At 31.2% G+C, this 16,908-nt stretch overlaps 4 protein-coding genes across 6 annotated transcripts; all 4 read left to right on the top strand.

Moving 5' to 3' along the window:
* Window positions 1-3,308: 3,308 nt before the first annotated feature.
* On the top strand, window positions 3,309-5,700 carry LOC109600586 (facilitated trehalose transporter Tret1-like). Of its 3 annotated transcripts, none has more exons than XM_020016753.2 (3): window positions 3,309-3,446; window positions 4,181-4,272; window positions 4,329-5,700. In XM_020016753.2, exons 2-3 carry the CDS (start codon window positions 4,218-4,220, stop codon window positions 5,681-5,683), a joined length of 1,410 nt encoding a protein of 469 aa, XP_019872312.2. In that variant the 5' UTR covers window positions 3,309-3,446; window positions 4,181-4,217; the 3' UTR covers window positions 5,684-5,700. The 3 variants fall into 3 exon arrangements, with proteins under 3 accessions (XP_019872312.2, XP_049818790.1, XP_049818791.1); XM_049962833.1 differs by having other exon boundaries at window positions 3,382-3,446; window positions 4,199-4,272; XM_049962834.1 differs by having other exon boundaries at window positions 3,384-3,446; window positions 4,194-4,272.
* A 1,067-nt stretch (window positions 5,701-6,767) lies between these two features.
* LOC109600598 (facilitated trehalose transporter Tret1-like) lies at window positions 6,768-8,393 on the top strand. The gene is made up of 2 exons (XM_020016768.2): window positions 6,768-6,855; window positions 6,910-8,393. Exons 1-2 carry the CDS (start codon window positions 6,804-6,806, stop codon window positions 8,325-8,327), a joined length of 1,470 nt encoding a protein of 489 aa, XP_019872327.2. The 5' UTR covers window positions 6,768-6,803; the 3' UTR covers window positions 8,328-8,393.
* Window positions 8,394-9,156: 763 nt separating this feature from the next.
* LOC109600594 (facilitated trehalose transporter Tret1-like) lies at window positions 9,157-10,856 on the top strand. The gene is made up of 2 exons (XM_020016765.2): window positions 9,157-9,277; window positions 9,508-10,856. Exons 1-2 carry the CDS (start codon window positions 9,214-9,216, stop codon window positions 10,830-10,832), a joined length of 1,389 nt encoding a protein of 462 aa, XP_019872324.1. The 5' UTR covers window positions 9,157-9,213; the 3' UTR covers window positions 10,833-10,856.
* A 3,171-nt stretch (window positions 10,857-14,027) lies between these two features.
* On the top strand, window positions 14,028-16,871 carry LOC109600585 (facilitated trehalose transporter Tret1-like). The gene is made up of 2 exons (XM_020016752.2): window positions 14,028-14,166; window positions 15,435-16,871. The coding sequence occupies exons 1-2, from the start codon at window positions 14,100-14,102 to the stop codon at window positions 16,769-16,771; spliced, it is 1,404 nt and encodes a 467-aa protein (XP_019872311.2). The 5' UTR covers window positions 14,028-14,099; the 3' UTR covers window positions 16,772-16,871.
* Window positions 16,872-16,908: the final 37 nt, after the last annotated feature.

The raw sequence follows: 16,908 nt of genomic DNA, 5'->3' as shown, positions 1-16,908 counted from the left end.
TATATATTCTTTTGGGATACTACCAATAATATTTTATACATTAGGATTTTTACATTTAATTTGCCATATAGATCATTTGATCTTAGTTAAAGTGGAAAGTCTAAAGGAGATCAAGGATGATGACTCATTGGTTGATCAAATACATCAAATCCACACTCATAAACAATTAAAATTTATTTTTAAAGTTTACTTAAAGATAATAAAGTAAGGAAAATCGAATGTTATATTAAACCACTATTATATATTTAATTTAAATTTTGGTTTAAGGGCTTTTAAAAGTGCAACAGTTCTTAGTCAGAAGTTCATGATTATATCATGTGTAATTGCTGTCGCAATTTATTTTACTATAATTGTTCAAATGCTGAAGGTACGGTACTAAGAGAAGTTATAACAGTTACACTACATAAAATACAAATTAATCCTATTATTTATTATCAATGACGTTTGGATTTAGTGATTTATTCTGTTAAAATTTTAGCTTCAATCATTGTCAGTTACTTTGAGACACTTACCAGTACTGGTTCTTACTGGTCTTGTGGTATTAGCTTATGTAGTGCAAGGCCAGTTGGTCACTGACAAAGTAAATCAGAAATGAAAATATAAATATCATAAGATTAAACCAAAATTTTTAGTCAAATGAATTCTACACATCTTTAACGGAATGTTCTTGGATTTACTGGAATTCCCCTGTTAAAAAAGATTTTTTGTTTATATTATCCTGTACACAACATAGTATAAAAATAAATTTTTTGAACTTTATATCAGTTGACTATAGTCTTATTCTTGAGGTGAGTAAATTAATTGTTTTATTATAATCAAAATCAATTTTGTTTTTTAGATGTGTAAAAAGTTATATTCCTGCTTTTCATTTTACCTCAACTTAAAATAATACTATAATATATATTATATATTGAAATTATAAGAAATAATTTAATTTTAAAATAATTGTGATAGATTTAATAAATTTAAGAAACAAATATGAAAGGCCATATATTGAATTTATAAGAAATAAATTAATTTTAAAATATTTGTGTTAAATATAATAAATTTTTATTAAATAAAGTAAAAAGTTTGACAAACGTTGGGCGCCAAATTAATTTAATTGGCGCCCAACGTTAATTTTTTAATAATAAATGTATATTATACTGGAATTAACGAATTTTTAAGAAACAAATATGATAGGCCCTATATTGAATTTATAAGAAATAAATTAATTTTAAAATGTTTGTGTTAGATTTAATAAACTTTTAATAAAATAAAAAGTTTGAAAAACGTTGGGCGCCAAATTAATTTAATTGGCGCCCAACGTTATATTTTCTAATAATAAGTGAATATATAAGAAATAATTTAATTTTAAAATATTTATTTTATTAAATTAAGTAAAAAGTTTATCATCTATAATTTTGAAATTAAAGTCACCATGGTAAGTAGTTTCTGTTTATACTATCTTATACTCAACATAGAATATAAATAAATTTTTTGAGCCTTATATCTGTTGACTTATTTTCGAGATGAGGAAATTAAATTTTAAATTATTATCTTACTAATATTTATTATTTATATCATTTACAAAAAAATATGTTAATTTATATTAAACTATATTTAAATAACAAATATTTAATATTTATTCTCGTTTTTCATATTACTCCTGCATTAAATTTTCCAATAATAAATAATACATTATTAAAAATAAATATTAATGAATCACTGGTAAAAGAGTCGTTTATGAAGGTAAACAAAGAATAATCCAAAAAACTCACCGAAAAAATTAAGTATTAATGAAGTTGATAATTACAATATATAAATTACAAATTAATCTATTATGACAAAACATTTTCTATTAATATTATATTCTTGGTTAATACTACAGTTTATACAACAAAAGCGTTCATTCAAAATTGGGGAATAAATTGTAATACAAGAAAACTATACATAAAATTTTTAGAATTGTTATTTTACTAAAAATAGTGGAATATGTAAGTGTTTTTTTATCCTTTAATATATCTATATGAATCTATATAAATTAATTGTTTTATTATAATAAAAATCAATTTGGTTTTTTAGATGTGTAAAAGGTTACATTCATGTTTTCATTTTACCTCAACTTAAAATAATATTTTTTTCAATAAAGTACTGATTAATAAAATTCCTCTCCTCTTAAATTATCCCTTCTATTATAACAATAAGCCAACCAGTAAAGAATATCACAAAGGACTTACTGAAAAATCATCCATCATATTGAAATTAAAGTCACTAAGGAAAGTAACTTCTGTTAATATTATTTTGTACTCAACTTACTATAAAAATAAATTTCTTAAACATTCTTTGTGTTTGTTTTATTCCATTATAATTATTCTTTATTTTTAATGAAATATTTTATTATTCTATAATAAAATATTTAACTTAATAGAACAGTATTGATTAATAAAATATATATAATTAAATAACTAATAAATTAACTATTTTATTCTTCTCTTTAATAAATGAATTATAATTAATGAATAATTTATAGATCATTACAGAAAATAGTTATCATTTTGATATTTAGGTACATTAAAAATCATAATTCATAAACAAATTGTTCCAAAGTAGCATAATATAATGTATTTCCAAAACGAATTGTCCTTAAATCACATCCTGAGGTAAACTATTATTATATTATATAATATTAAATTTGAAATATCTCAAAAACGGTTATGATAATCAAAATTAATCAAGAATTCTTTTTTCTTTCAAATTGTTCAAGGAATATGAAAAGCTTAATAGTTTTAAAAAATATTCAGTGATGGAGAAAATAGGGTGAGAAAAATAATCCATAATCTACGTCACTGTATGGAAAAGAGTTATAACATTGTATTTTAGGATACACAACCAAATTTAAACACGATTGGACCAAAGGTTACAGAAAAGTTAAGATATATTTTATATAAATTTATATTTGTAAAAAAACTAAAATAAAATACTGATAAGAGTCTAACGTAAATTATTTATATTTTAACGTAATTTATTTATTTTTCTAAGTAGTTTGAGATTATTTATTTATCGTCATGACCCCCAGTGGTCCCATTGTTCCTACTGACGTCAAATTAATTCCAAATTGGATTTTGTGTGTGAAGCCTCAGTAAATAGTAAAAAATAAATTTATTGTTTAAATATATATCAAGTATTTAACACAATTACAAAGTATGATGATTAAATAAGCAGTAATTTAAACTTAGGGAAGTAATTTAAAAACTAATTAATTAAACTTTATAATAATTAATTGCGATATTCCAACCAATTAATTATTTTAAATACACGCAGTTTTTATTAGTCTAATTTACTAGTTGTATTAATACTTCATAAACAAGTGTTGCTGCACCAGATGTTACATTTTATCAAAAGTTTTCACAACGTTCACTTCAGTTTGAAGAAAAGAAAATATAATTTTATTTTTAGTACTTCAGGTAAGTCATTTTATTTATTTTTATTAAATTCTTGTTACACATCATTTAATTTGATTACAAGTACAGCTGTTTGTAATCTAAAAATAGTCCTCTTCAATGCAAAATGACTAATTTTAACACTTAGTAATACTATTGATATGATAAATAAAAATAAGTCATCCAATATGTAAAATTTATTTACAATATCTACGTAAATTTGGTCTACTCGTGTTGTATGAATTTAATTCATATTTGTTTTAGATTATAAAGAGTAGATAAATGTGCATAATTAATTTTCATTTGGTAAATAACTATTACTTTGTTACAAATAATGATTAAGCATGAATACCACATAATTATTTTTGCATATAACAAGTAATGTACATTAGCTGGTACAAAATTTTAATATTTTAAACATTGAAAAATGGGTATTTGTATTTTTTTATTAAGTTTTGTTCGACTTCATTACTTAGTAATTAATTATGTAAGTAATTATTTATTTTAAAAGCATAATTGATTATTGTATTATATCTTTTGTAAGGTTATTTGTGGGTATTGAAAATATTTTTACATTATTAATATACAAAATTAAAACCGAATACAATATTTATTTAATAAACCTAAAAAATTCCCCTAAAATTAAAAAAGAAACAACCACATACTATATCTAAATCCATTTTAATCCTGTTACAAATAAGCCAAGATGTTTTAAAGATTATCACACTTTTATATTAATTAATATGCTTCTGATAAAGCAATTCGAACCAGTTTAGTTCTTGCACACGATCAACAATGACCGTTAACGTGTTTAACAATTATAAGCTGCAATTTGTCGCCGCTGTGACTGGTAAGTTAAATCCTTAGTCCATCAAAGTAATAAACTAATTAACCAACTTATCCCAGGTTGTCTGAGTATAATGTGCAGCGGATGTACTTACGGTTGGGCCGCTCCGTTTATACCATACCTCACAGCACCGGACTCACCAGTGCCGATCACCAACCAACAAGGATCCTTGCTCATCAGCACCCAGGAGTACGGAGGTATCGTCGGCGGCATCACCGGAGCTTTCATCGTCAATAAAATCGGCCGAAAGTATTCCATCCTCCTCGCGGCACCAATATTCGCCATAGGATGGCTGGTGATGGCCCAAATCGTGTCGTTTGAAGTGCTGCTGTTCGCCAGGTTCATGGGTGGTTTGGCCTCCGGCTTGGCTTACACCGTCATCCCCATATACATCGGCGAAATATCCAGCCCCGAGATCAGAGGTGTCCTGGGGTGCCTGTTCCAAATTATATTCATAATAGGTCTGTTGTCCTTTAACATCCTGGGGAACTTGATCAACGTGAAAGTGGCCTCGTACTTCGGTGCTGTTATTCCTGTGGTGCAACTGGTGTCGTTCATTTTCATGCCGGAGAGTCCCTACTATTTAATAAAGAAAAACAAGTTGGAGTCGGCGGAAGCTGCCTTGCACAAGTTAAACAACGGTAAGGACGTGGACGTGATACTGAAAAGAATAGTGGAAGCCCTGAAAGAAGAGGAGAGTGTGGGTAAGGTGAGCAAACTGGAACTGTTTACTGACCCCGTGAATCGAAAGGCTGTGTTCATCACCTTCGGGGTGCGATTCTTCCAACAAGCCACAGGATTTTGTGCCATCAACTTCTATGTTAAGAACATATTCATTGAAGTTGACACGGGACTGTCCCCGAGCATCATATCCATTGTTTACTTCTCACTACAATTAGCCTCGTGTTTTATTAACTTAGGTTTGATTGACAAAACTGGTCGTAAGCCTTTGTTGATATACTCCTTTTTAGGAACGTGCCTTGCCAACTTAGTCTCCTGCGTTTTCTTTTATTTAAACACTGTTATTGACTTTAGTGAAACTTATTACAGGTTTGTTCCTGTCATAACTTTATTAGTGTTCGTCATAATCTTCAATGTGGGCTTAGCTGCCACACCCATGGTGTTGCTTGGTGAATACTTTAACACAAGAGTCAAAGGGATGGCTTTGGCACTTGCTGACATGTATTGTTCCGTTCTAATAGTTATAGTGGTCACATTCTTTCAATACACCAATGACAATGTAGGTCTGTATGTTCCTTTCGGTGTTTTCATGCTGTTTGGGCTTGTGGGCCTTGCTTTCGTCTATTATTGTATGCCTGAAACTAAAGGCTTGACTCTGGAACAAATCCAAATGTATTTGAAAGGTAAAAGTGATGATAAACTACAAAAGGACAGCGAGTCGTGTGTAAAATGAATAAAAAGTTTATGTACTATGTTTGTTTTCCTGCTCAAATGACAAAAATTAAGTAGTAAGGTTATCTTACCCAAATAAGCCACCACATTTTTGTTTATAAATAGGTAAGTTATGCTCAAAACATACTGATTCTAGAAAAATTATATTTGTAATGATAACCTAATTTGAAAAAAATATATTTTTGTTTGGAGACGTCACATTACTAATAACATGTTTTAACTACTACAACAAAAGAATTTAGCACTGGTGATTAAAAGCTTAACAGAGTAAATACTAGTAGTACAAATTATACACAAAATATTTACATCTTGAAAATATGTATCAAACTTATAAGATGTTTTTGTTACTATGTATTTAATATTAATTTCATTGATTATGACATCAAATATAATGATTTCTCTGAAATACATTGTATATTTATCATGGTTTCTGCATAAAAAGTATTAATATGTGTTTTATTAATTAAGTCTAGCTAACAAATCATGGTAAAGTTGCAGTTATTGGTATTAATAGTATAATTATTCTATGTTTATAGAATAAAAGCTTTTAAAGTAAGTAGTAAAGTTAAATTTATGAGATATATTATTATTACACATTAATTAAATAGTAGTTTATAATAGAAATGTGATGTTTCTTGTAAAGAAAGTGATAAAAAGTCAAAATTTAAAACTTAATATTAATATTTCTTGCTGTGATTCCCAGTGATTACATGGAACCCAAGAAAACCGTCTTAGGCAACCCAGATTACACAAATAAATAACAGCCTTGTTTTGTGGTCCTTACTTGCTAATCTGTTCCCCCCTTTTGTTTAATTCATGCTAAAAATAGAAAAAAAATTGTTTTTTGTTTTTGTTCCAAGTAAATATTGTTTCCAAAATAACTTTAAGGACATTTTAGGAAAATAAAGAATTAAGATTAACATCCTTTTAAACAACACTTCGAAAATTTCCCAAACGTTGCATGTTTACAAGATGATTAATTTAATGCCACTAACGTAGACATTCACGTATTAAGCCCTCTTGTCGGAGGAAGCTTAACAGATAATCTAGGACGACATATATATTCATGTTCACTGTCTATATGTGCCACAAGTGCCTAATGAGAACACACCACAGTAATCATGAAGACACCAATCAACAACTATCTCTTCCAATATCTGGCTACCATAACAGGTATTTGTTTATTTATTTATTTATTAACAGTTTTAGCAAGGTTTTAATTCGCAGCATGTTTGTGTGTCGTCTCAACTGGTATGCATTACGGATGGCCATCACCGGCCCTTCCTATTCTGCTGTCACCTGACTCCCCAATCCCCATAACCCAAGAAGAAGGCTCTCTAGTTGCCACAATCCAAGAGTACGGCAACATAGTCGGCGACATTCTAGCCGTCTTTATTGTAGACAAAATCGGAAGGAAAAACTCCATCTTGCTCTCAGCCCCCTTATTCTTCGTCGGTTGGCTCCTGATTGCCGAAACTCAATCCCTTGCCATCCTTTACATAGTCAGGTTCAGTGCTGGCGTCACCGACGGACTTATTTATACAGCACTGCCCATGTATTTGGGGGAAATATCCCATCCCAACATACGAGGACTCCTCGGGTCCGTGCTGCAGGTCTCCTTCGTTTTCGGCCTGTTGGTGTACGACATCCTGGGGTCTTTGGTCAGCCTCAAAATCGCCACCTACGTGGCTGCCACCATACCCATTTTGCAACTGGTGACGTTCGCCTTCATGCCCGAGAGCCCGTACTATTTAATCATGAAGGAGAAGAACAAAGAGGCCGAAAGAAGTCTGATGAAGCTGAACAACGGCAAAATGGACGACACGTTGAACGAAATCATCGAGTCCGTGAAAGACGACAAAGAAAAAGAAACGGCTGGGGTACTCGAAATTGTTAAAACCAAAGCCAACAGGAAGGCCTTGATGATCACCTTCGGGCTGAGGTTTTTTCAACAATTTACGGGAATTAGCGCCATTAATTTCTACATCCAATCCATCTTCGTTGATGCTGATCTTGGCATATCCGCCAGCATGGTGTCCATCATTTATTTCCTGTTGCAATTCGTCATGTGCTTCGCTGTGACGGCCATCATTGATAGAACTGGGAGGAAGCCACTGTTGATTTTCTCGCTCATTGGAACGGGGATTGCTGACGCTGTGCTAGCTGCCTACTTCTTCTGGAGCCAAGGGGACGATCACAGCGACTCGTGGATGAAATTCATTCCTGTTGTGGCCATCCTTTGCTACGTTGTCATCTTCAATGTTGGGCTAGCTTCGACGCCAATGGTGTTTATTTCGGAATTGTTCAACACCCGTGTTAAAGCTGTGGCTATTTGTGCAGCTGACATTTATTTCTCGCTGCTGATAGTCCTAGTTTCTACATATTTCCAAAGGACGAAGGACTCATTTGGGATACACGTCCCCTTCATTTCATTCACCCTATTTTGTTTCCTTGGTGCCGTATTCGTTTATTATTTGGTACCAGAAACCAAAGGCATGACACTTGAACAAATTCAAGACTACCTCAATTCGAAAGAGAGGAGGAAAACCACTACAGACAACAGAGGCATACATTTAGAAAATTTAGAAAATACGTTTAATAACAAAAGCATGCCTTTAGAGAACCTGGAAGATACCCCTGTTTAGGCCAAATTGTACTGACTATTTATTTGTTAAGTTATTTATATAAATAAATTATTATTTACTTTTGTACTTTATGTGTTTTTATTTCCTAATTCATAACACTGACAGCTTCAATTATTGAGGATAAACAAAAATAACATGTTGACTTATTATATCATTACCAAGAAAGTTATTCTTAGCACTTCAGATAAAATTGATACAGTTCCCTAATTTTTAAGCCCTAATTACGCCTCCAAACAATGTTACAGACAAAATAAGTAATTTGGTATAGTGTTTTTGATAACTGTGATACCCTAATTACTACATTATCTTTTATATGTGTCTTAGATTGTTAATTATGCTATTTTTTATAGTAATACAAGGAATCAAAAATTGTTATGGACAACACCAATAGCTTTTCAAGACCTAAAGACTAGACATATCAATGTTTATTGATAAATTTCTAATACAGCAGCTAATTTATGAACATATTCCAGTTCAATATGTTCTATGCTGTCTGTTACTTTTTAAGTAAATTTAAATCTTTACTAACGTAATTTAATTAATTTGAAAATAAAGACATTAATGTAAAGGTTGTTTACTGGTAAATAACTCTTCCCAATGAGTAATTTTAATAAAATATCATAGTAAATTATATATAATCACTTGACTGCATGATTAGTATTATAATTGTATGTCATTCTGGTTAACAAATAATCTAAATTAGACCATTTTTAAAATAACACTAATTTTCAAATTAGTGATTAAATAAAGACGTCACTGATTAATGCAGAGGTATATTAACGAACTTAATGTTTGTAAGTCAAAGAGTGTCTATTAGTTCGTTCACCAACATTCGAATAGTACCACATCATCCTAAACAACAAAATCGTTTGTTGTTTTTCAAATAATGAAAATAAGTGGTCCTGTGATCAACAAAGAATATATAAATCAGTACTTAGCAGCACTAACAGGTATGTATCAATTGTTTATTTAATAATCTTCATTCATGGATGGTACTAAAATAGAATTAATATAATATTTTATAACAACAAAGATATTCCATTGACAACTTTGATTTTTATACCAGAAACTATAACTTTATCAATCAATATTGTAGTACAGTACTTACTCTGCCTGGGCTAACAACCTTTCTACATTCAAGATCTTCACCATACTCAGATAAGATCTATCTTCATTTCAGGATGTATAACAATTCTTTGCACTGGCATGCAGTACGGCTGGGCAGCACCATCGCTGCCACAACTACTCTCGAAGGACTCTCATATTCCAACGACTAGCTCCGATGGTGCATGGGTTGCAGCCATGTCGGTGCTGGGCAACATACCAGGCTCTCTAATAGGCGGCTACATCGTGGACAAAATCGGAAGGAAATACACCATCCTACTGACATCACCGATCTACTTCACCACTTGGCTGATCATCGCCTTCGCCAGGTCTTTGTGGGTGCTGAACGCGGGAAGGTTGTGCGCCGGAATGGCGGACGGGTTGATATTCACCGCCTTTCCCATGTACATGGGTGAAATCTCGCATCCCAATATTAGAGGACTTCTAGGTTCTTTCATACAAGTATCCATGGTGTTGGGGTCACTTCTGATTAACATCGTGGGGTCACACTTCAACATAGAGCATACCGCCCTCATCATGTCAATAGTGCCCGTCTTACATTTCGTTACTTTCTGCTGGATGCCGGAGAGCCCGTACTTCCTTCTAATGACAGACCAAGGGGAGCTAGCCAGGAAGAGCTTGCAAAAGCTGCACAACACCGAGGACGTTACCAAAGAGTTAATAAGGGTTGAAGATGCCGTGTCCAAAGGCAAGAACGCCAACGGGAAGTTTTGGCACCTATTTACCGTACCTAGTAATAGGAAAGCAATGTACATAGTCTTTGGCTTAAGGTGCATCCAGCAGCTGTGTGGAATCACCGCCATAATGTTTTACGTTAAAATCATATTCAAGGAAGCTAAAACAGACATTTCGGCCACAATGTCCACCATAATTTATTTCACCATTCAATTGGTGCTGTCCATAGTTTCTTCTGCTTTGGTGGACAAAGCAGGAAGGAAACCTTTGTTATTAATGTCCATAATAGGTTCAGCCATTATGTTGGCTTTGGAAGGAATCTACTTCTACGTAGAAAAAGAAACAACTTTGGACACCAGCAGTGTAACGTACTTACCACTGATTGCCATGTTAGGATTTTGTATAGCTTTCAATTTTGGCATGGGGACCATTCCAACTCTTTTCCTAGGGGAGTTCTTCCCTACAGATGTTAAAGCTTTCGCTCTCTGCCTAATAGACATATTTGCATGTTTCTTGGCCGCCCTAACATCAAAATGCTTCCAATTTATGAACGACCATTTTGGACTTTACTCGCCATTCTTCTTTTTCACCTCGTGTTGCATTTTAGGACTGGTGTTCATTTTGTTAATTGTACCAGAGACCAAAGGTAAAACTCTGGAAGACATTCAAAGGGAGTTGAAGGGGGAGAGAAATGATGTAGCTTAAATTATTATTTATTAAAGACTGTACATAAAGTTGTTGTTACAAAGAATTATTAAGTAAATAGTATCAAATTGTTTTAATTATTTTTTGGACGAAAACCAGTCATTATGGAACTATGAACATTATGAAAACATTGCCTTTCGGTGTGATTAATTTAGTATTTAAGTAATGACAATCACTTATCATAATTTCATTAATGATTGAAGTATGATTATTTTTTCACAAGAAGGAGGAAACTTGAACAACAAATGATCCACCAAAATATTTAAAAAAGTACATTACAGGTAAGATGAATAATAAAGTATTAGATATTAACAGCATTATTAATCGTGATAAAGGTAAATAGCTGCTTAAATTACTAAGAATTGTATTAAAACAAATTCTTTAGCAAATAACAGATAAGATAAGGAACCGAATAACTGACTGTTTCCTAAAATAATAAATAATAAAAGCATCCCAAGTCTGTCTAATTAAAGTTTCTTACTGTGGCTATGGATTCGAATGTTCTTATTGATTATAAATTAGCCTTTAAACGTTTAAAAACTTGTTAATAGAATGCTAAAAATATTTTATAGCTCATAGGTGCATGTGGTACCACACTGTCGTTAATTTTATACAGTTAAAGCCAAGGAGTGCTTCGTTGATCTTATATTACCTTTTATATTACAACCATTTCATGTAATAAAAATGATATAAATCGATTCAAAGAAACAATAACAGGTATGTACACATATTTTATATTTCAAAATAGAAATAATGATCAGTAGTACCGTTGTTAAAATTCTCCTCAAAAAGCTCTTGAGTTGACTTTAGAAGGAATTTATTTAGAGACTAACAATTTTTCATTTAAATCACTCTAATTCTTAACCCCCTTTTCCAAGACATGTTGAAGCTTAGCTTGGTTGTACCAAATTATTAGCTGTCTGATGTATTACAACTATTTCATTCAATAAATGTGATATAAATCAACACATAGCAATAATAACATTTATTTATTTTTACATGTTTCAAAATGGACAAGAAGATCGGTAGTATCTTTGTTAAAATTCTCCTCAACAAGCTCTTGGCTTAGCTTTTTCATTTGAAGCACTTCAGTACTTAACCCTCTTCTTCAATAACTGTAAAAGCTTAGCTTGATAGCTCTATACTCTTGTTTGGAGGAAACTTTTGACATTTTGATACATTCTAGGAATTGGTGAGGAAAAGATCAGTAGTACCTCTGTTAAAATTCTCATCAAAAAGCTCTTGATTGGCTTTAAAAGGAATTTATTTAGACACCAACAATTTTTTCATTTCAATAACTTCAATTCTTAACCCTCTTTTCCAAGAGATGTTGAAGCTTAGCTTGGTTTATGTAGTACCAAATTATTAGCTGTCTGTTATATTGCAATTTCATTCAATAAAAATTACATAAATTGACACATAACAACAACAACAAGTATGTACACATATTTTATATTTATATGTTTCAAAATGGAGAAGAAAATCAGTAGTACCTTTGTCAAAATTCACCTCAACAAGCCCTTGACTTGATTTTAGAAGGAATTTATTTAGACACCAACAATTTTTCATTTCAACCCTCTTCTCCAATACCTTCAAGTACCAAATACAATTACAAACACTGTAATTTAAAGAGTTGTGAACTTAAAATCATATTATTATTTTTAACAATTTTATAATTATGATAATAATAAAAAATTAAACTAATTCAATTAATGTTTGTGTGCTACTTTTTCATGGCTACAAATTTTATGCCTAATAAAGTAAATAGTTAAATTTTAAATAATTTATTTATAAGTAAATTTTACAGTTTTAATTTACACGTTTAATTTTGATGCAATAGGCGATAATTTGGTATAACTTTCGATACTTATATGGGTTAAATGGTGGTTCCTTGGGATTTCTGACGTACTTACCAACTGGAAAACACACTCAATTCATTAGTTATCGTAAACATTTTGACGGTTATTATATTTTGATTATTTAAATAATGTCTAAATTATTTTAAAGGTGTCCTGCTAATTCGAAGAAGTCGTTAAATTACAATTTATTATATTGTTATTCTTTGCATATAAGAAGTTAATACAAACTTATTAAAAAACTATTTATAATATTGTGAATTAAGCACTTTATCAATAATTAAACTATTGAGGTGTTAATACAAAAATAGTGTTAATAGTTTATTAAGGTTTCAAAGGTGTGAAGTGGGTTTCTTAAGTTCTATGAAATTCATATTTACTAATAACAATTCAAGAAGTTTATTTTCCACTATTATAAAATGATTCCTTTTATTTAATAACTGATTAAAACAACAATGCGCAAAACTTTTATTGGCTCTTAAATTTAACATTTTACAACTGTCAATTGTACTATCTATTAAAAGTTGAATTATTGCATTAGTTTTTGTTATATTGAATTAATAAAGCAGGTTATTAACATAATTGACTAATAAACTACTAATTAGCAACCATAGATGTATAAATTCAAATTTTAATGGACTAGTTTTATATAAAAATGTTTTTAATAAATTTATTAAACAGTTTGTTTAAATAATTTGATGTACACAAGTATTAACAGATTGTCAATTAATATTTTAAATATGTATATTTCAATTTTATATCATTTTTTATAGAATTTATCCTATTTTATTTTATATTTATTCTTTATATAATTTAAATTTAATCAATTTAACAGACTGATAACTTACTGTTTACTGTTAACTATGTCAATTAATATTTTAAATATGAATATTTCAATTTTAAATAATTTTTTGTAGAATTTTTCTCATTTTATTTTAAATTTATTCTTTATATAATTTAAATTTAATCAATTTAGCAGACTGATAACTTATTGTTTAATGTTAATTATGTCAATGAATATTTTAAATATGAATATTCTAATTTTAAATCATTTTTTGTAGAATTTTCCCCATTTTATTTTATATTTATACTTTATATAATTTAAATTTAATCAATAATCATAGTTTTTTTTTAAAATTCCATCTAAAAATATTGATTATGACATAATAGACAACATAATAAAATAAATTAATTACATTTTTAAAATGCCAGTAGAGAAAAATAATATTTAAATTAAAATACATAATTAAATATCAAAAAGCAAACAGAGTACATTATTGGAAATCCACAATTCGCCAACGAGTCAAGAGTGGATTTAACACAGCTGATCAGCTTTTGCCAGTATATAAGAATGGTCCGCGTATAGGAAACCCTTCAGTTCAAGATCCATACGAACCAAGGTTCGACTAGAATGAAAATTGTGTTGGACTCATTAATCAACAGCCGTCTGTTGTTTCAATATTTGGCCACTGCAACAGGTATGTAAATTAAATGTTGAATTTTTCGGACGCAGGTTTTTGTTTTTGACTTCGTGGTCAACGGTGCTAGTGGATGCACCACGGTGCTGGGATACTGAACCCGAAGAACGAGTTAGATTAGTTTTGTTTGAGGTTTTACACGCAATTGACCGAGATGAAGAAGATTCTGAACGATTTTCATGTGTTTTAAAAATAACTCTTGTGCGTCCACTTTTTATTCAACTTCTATTATTAACATTAATTAGCTGGTTCTTCGTTAAGATCTTGTTAAGTAACAATTGTGCATACTCAATTTATCTTTAATTATTTTCTTATTATTTATTTTTTATTACAACTTCCTTTTAACAGTGTTATAAAGTAGTTCCAGTATCAAAATTACAATTAACACTTCCTCTCTTATTAATTTGTTTGAAAAAAGGTAATTAATATTGGCATTTATATAAAATATTTTTTGTTTTATTGATGTTACTTTCATTTCCACAAAAAAATTATATTTTGCTGTTTTCTAAATTATATATAGTATATAAATTAATGTGAAAGTTACAAAATTTAATTTAATAAGTAAATATTCTCAGTAACCTCTTTTAAAAACAAGGGTCAAGGTTACAATTTTAAGTCAAGAATTTTCAAGTTCAGTATCAATTAACAGTTACTGAATTCCGAAATATCTACCTTAAGATAATTAACTTTCATCGATAAATTAAAGGTAATGATGGCTCCAATCAATATCCTGATGTGTTAAAATGTATAATGTAAAATTTCTCATTTATTTTTTATCAGAAATCTGTTTTAGAGCCACCTATAAATGTATTTGTTTAATGTTTCTTATCATTTCCTGCAAGTGAGTTTCTATTTCATTCATAATTAGTAATGCTGGCTAAATATTATTGAATTCTACTGATAACCAATTTTATCATCAAATTCCAGTTTTACATTCCACACGTGAATACCGATAATTTACCATAATCATGGAGTTATATTGCCTTTTATTTTTTTTTTTTTTATTTAATATTATTCCTTCAAGTGGTTTAATGACCCACTGCATGGAAATCACATCCTCAACTGGATTAATGTAATTAGAATTGCACATCTATAAAATTCCATCAAAAAAACGTTTGTAACATTATAAAATAGTTTCTCCAAAGAAATTCACGAATGACGCAACAGCAGTATGTTCAAAAATCACCAGAATGCAAAGTGGTTATTTAAATCGTTCAGAAGAAAGTGGCATTTATTTAAATAAACACACAATTTTCTAATTGTTGCAGGATGTATAACATTTCTATCGTCGGGAATGCACTATGGCTGGGCCTCGCCGTCCCTTCCTCAGTTACTGGCGAACGATTCCCAGATTCCCATGACTAGCGATGATGGTTCTTGGGTGGCCACCATGTCGGTGTTGGGGAACATACCCGGCTCCATTCTGGGTGGGTACGCTTCGGACGCCATAGGAAGAAGATACAGCATCCTTCTGACTGCACCAATATACTTCATGTCTTGGATAATGGTGGCTTTTGCACCCTCGAAGATACTCCTCAACATAGCCCGGTTCTCCGCCGGTATTGCAGACGGTTTGATCTACACGTCCTTCCCCATGTATATTGGGGAAATATCAGACCCGAATATTAGGGGGTTGTTGGGGTCTTGCATACAGGTGTCTTTGGTTATAGGGGTTTTGCTCATTAACGTCATAGGGGTGAACCTCAACATCAAGTACACGGCTCTAATATCGTCCCTTTTCCCAGTGCTGCACTTTTTGACCTTCTACTTCATGCCTGAAAGCCCGTACTATCTGATAATGAGGGGCAAAAAGGAGGAAGCCAAGGAGAGTCTGCAAGTCTTCAACAGGAACGAAGACATCGGCGAGCACTTCCAAAGAGTTTCCGACGCAGTGGAACAAGACAAGCAAGCAACCGGAAGTATTTGGGACCTCTTCACTGTTAGGAGCAACCGTAGGGCAGCTGTGATCGTCTTCGGACTAAGGGCGTTTCAGCAATTTTCAGGAATTGCTGCTATAATGTTCTATGCTAAAATCATCTTCCAGGAGGCCAGTGGGGACATTTCCGCTAATCTCTCCACCATTATTTACTTCATCATTCAGTTGGTTGTGTCCTTGCTTTCGTCCTTCCTTGTAGACAAAACTGGAAGGCGTCCTCTTTTAATATTCTCTATTATTGGCTCCGCCGCGTCACTTGCTGCGGAAGGCTTCTACTTCTTCTTTGAAAACGACGACATTTACGACACATCACTGATTTATCTACCTTTAATCGCGTTATTGACTTTTGTTGTAATATTTAACATTGGAATGGGCACAATTCCGGTGCTCATTCTAGGAGAGTTCTTCCCCACGAACGTCAAAGCCTTCGCTTTGTGTCTGGCTGACATAGTGTCGTGCACTACTGTCTCCATTTCGGCCAAATTCTTCCAAATTACCAGAGACGACTTTGGTATGCATGTGCCATTCTTTTCGTTCACCGTCAGCTGCTTGCTGGGATTGGTGTTCATTCTATTTTGTGTTCCCGAAACAAAAGGGAAAACTTTGGAGGAAATACAGGAGCATCTGAGGGGCGAGCACAAAAAGGAATCGGATATTTCTATGGAATAAAAAAACTGATTGCATGTTATACATGTTTTTTTTTAATTTTGTAATTTATTATAATGTCATACATTGGATAAATAATAAATATTTTGTAGTTTTTTATTTATTTTCGCTTAAATCTTTTGAAAACTAAGAGCGTTTCA

The sequence above is a fragment of the Aethina tumida genome, chromosome 2, assembly GCF_024364675.1.
Source record: "Aethina tumida isolate Nest 87 chromosome 2, icAetTumi1.1, whole genome shotgun sequence".
In the NCBI taxonomy this organism is placed as follows: Eukaryota; Metazoa; Arthropoda; class Insecta; order Coleoptera; family Nitidulidae; genus Aethina; species Aethina tumida.
The sequence above is the reverse complement of the archived record's forward strand: the minus strand, read 5'-3'. Positions and strand labels throughout refer to the sequence as shown.

Bases quoted from the DNA above. Each gene is read 5' to 3' on its own strand.
- LOC109600586 (XM_020016753.2), top strand. From the start codon at position 4,218: ATGACCGTTAACGTGTTTAACAATTATAAGCTGCAATTTGTCGCCGCT. The intron at 4,273-4,328 runs GTAAGTTAAATC...AACTTATCCCAG, and splicing joins ATTTGTCGCCGCTGTGACTG to GTTGTCTGAGTATAATGTGC.
- LOC109600598 (XM_020016768.2), top strand. From the start codon at position 6,804: ATGAAGACACCAATCAACAACTATCTCTTCCAATATCTGGCTACCATA. The intron at 6,856-6,909 runs GTATTTGTTTAT...TTTAATTCGCAG, and splicing joins ATATCTGGCTACCATAACAG to CATGTTTGTGTGTCGTCTCA.
- LOC109600594 (XM_020016765.2), top strand. From the start codon at position 9,214: ATGAAAATAAGTGGTCCTGTGATCAACAAAGAATATATAAATCAGTAC. The intron at 9,278-9,507 runs GTATGTATCAAT...TCTTCATTTCAG, and splicing joins GTACTTAGCAGCACTAACAG to GATGTATAACAATTCTTTGC.
- LOC109600585 (XM_020016752.2), top strand. From the start codon at position 14,100: ATGAAAATTGTGTTGGACTCATTAATCAACAGCCGTCTGTTGTTTCAA. The intron at 14,167-15,434 runs GTATGTAAATTA...TAATTGTTGCAG, and splicing joins ATATTTGGCCACTGCAACAG to GATGTATAACATTTCTATCG.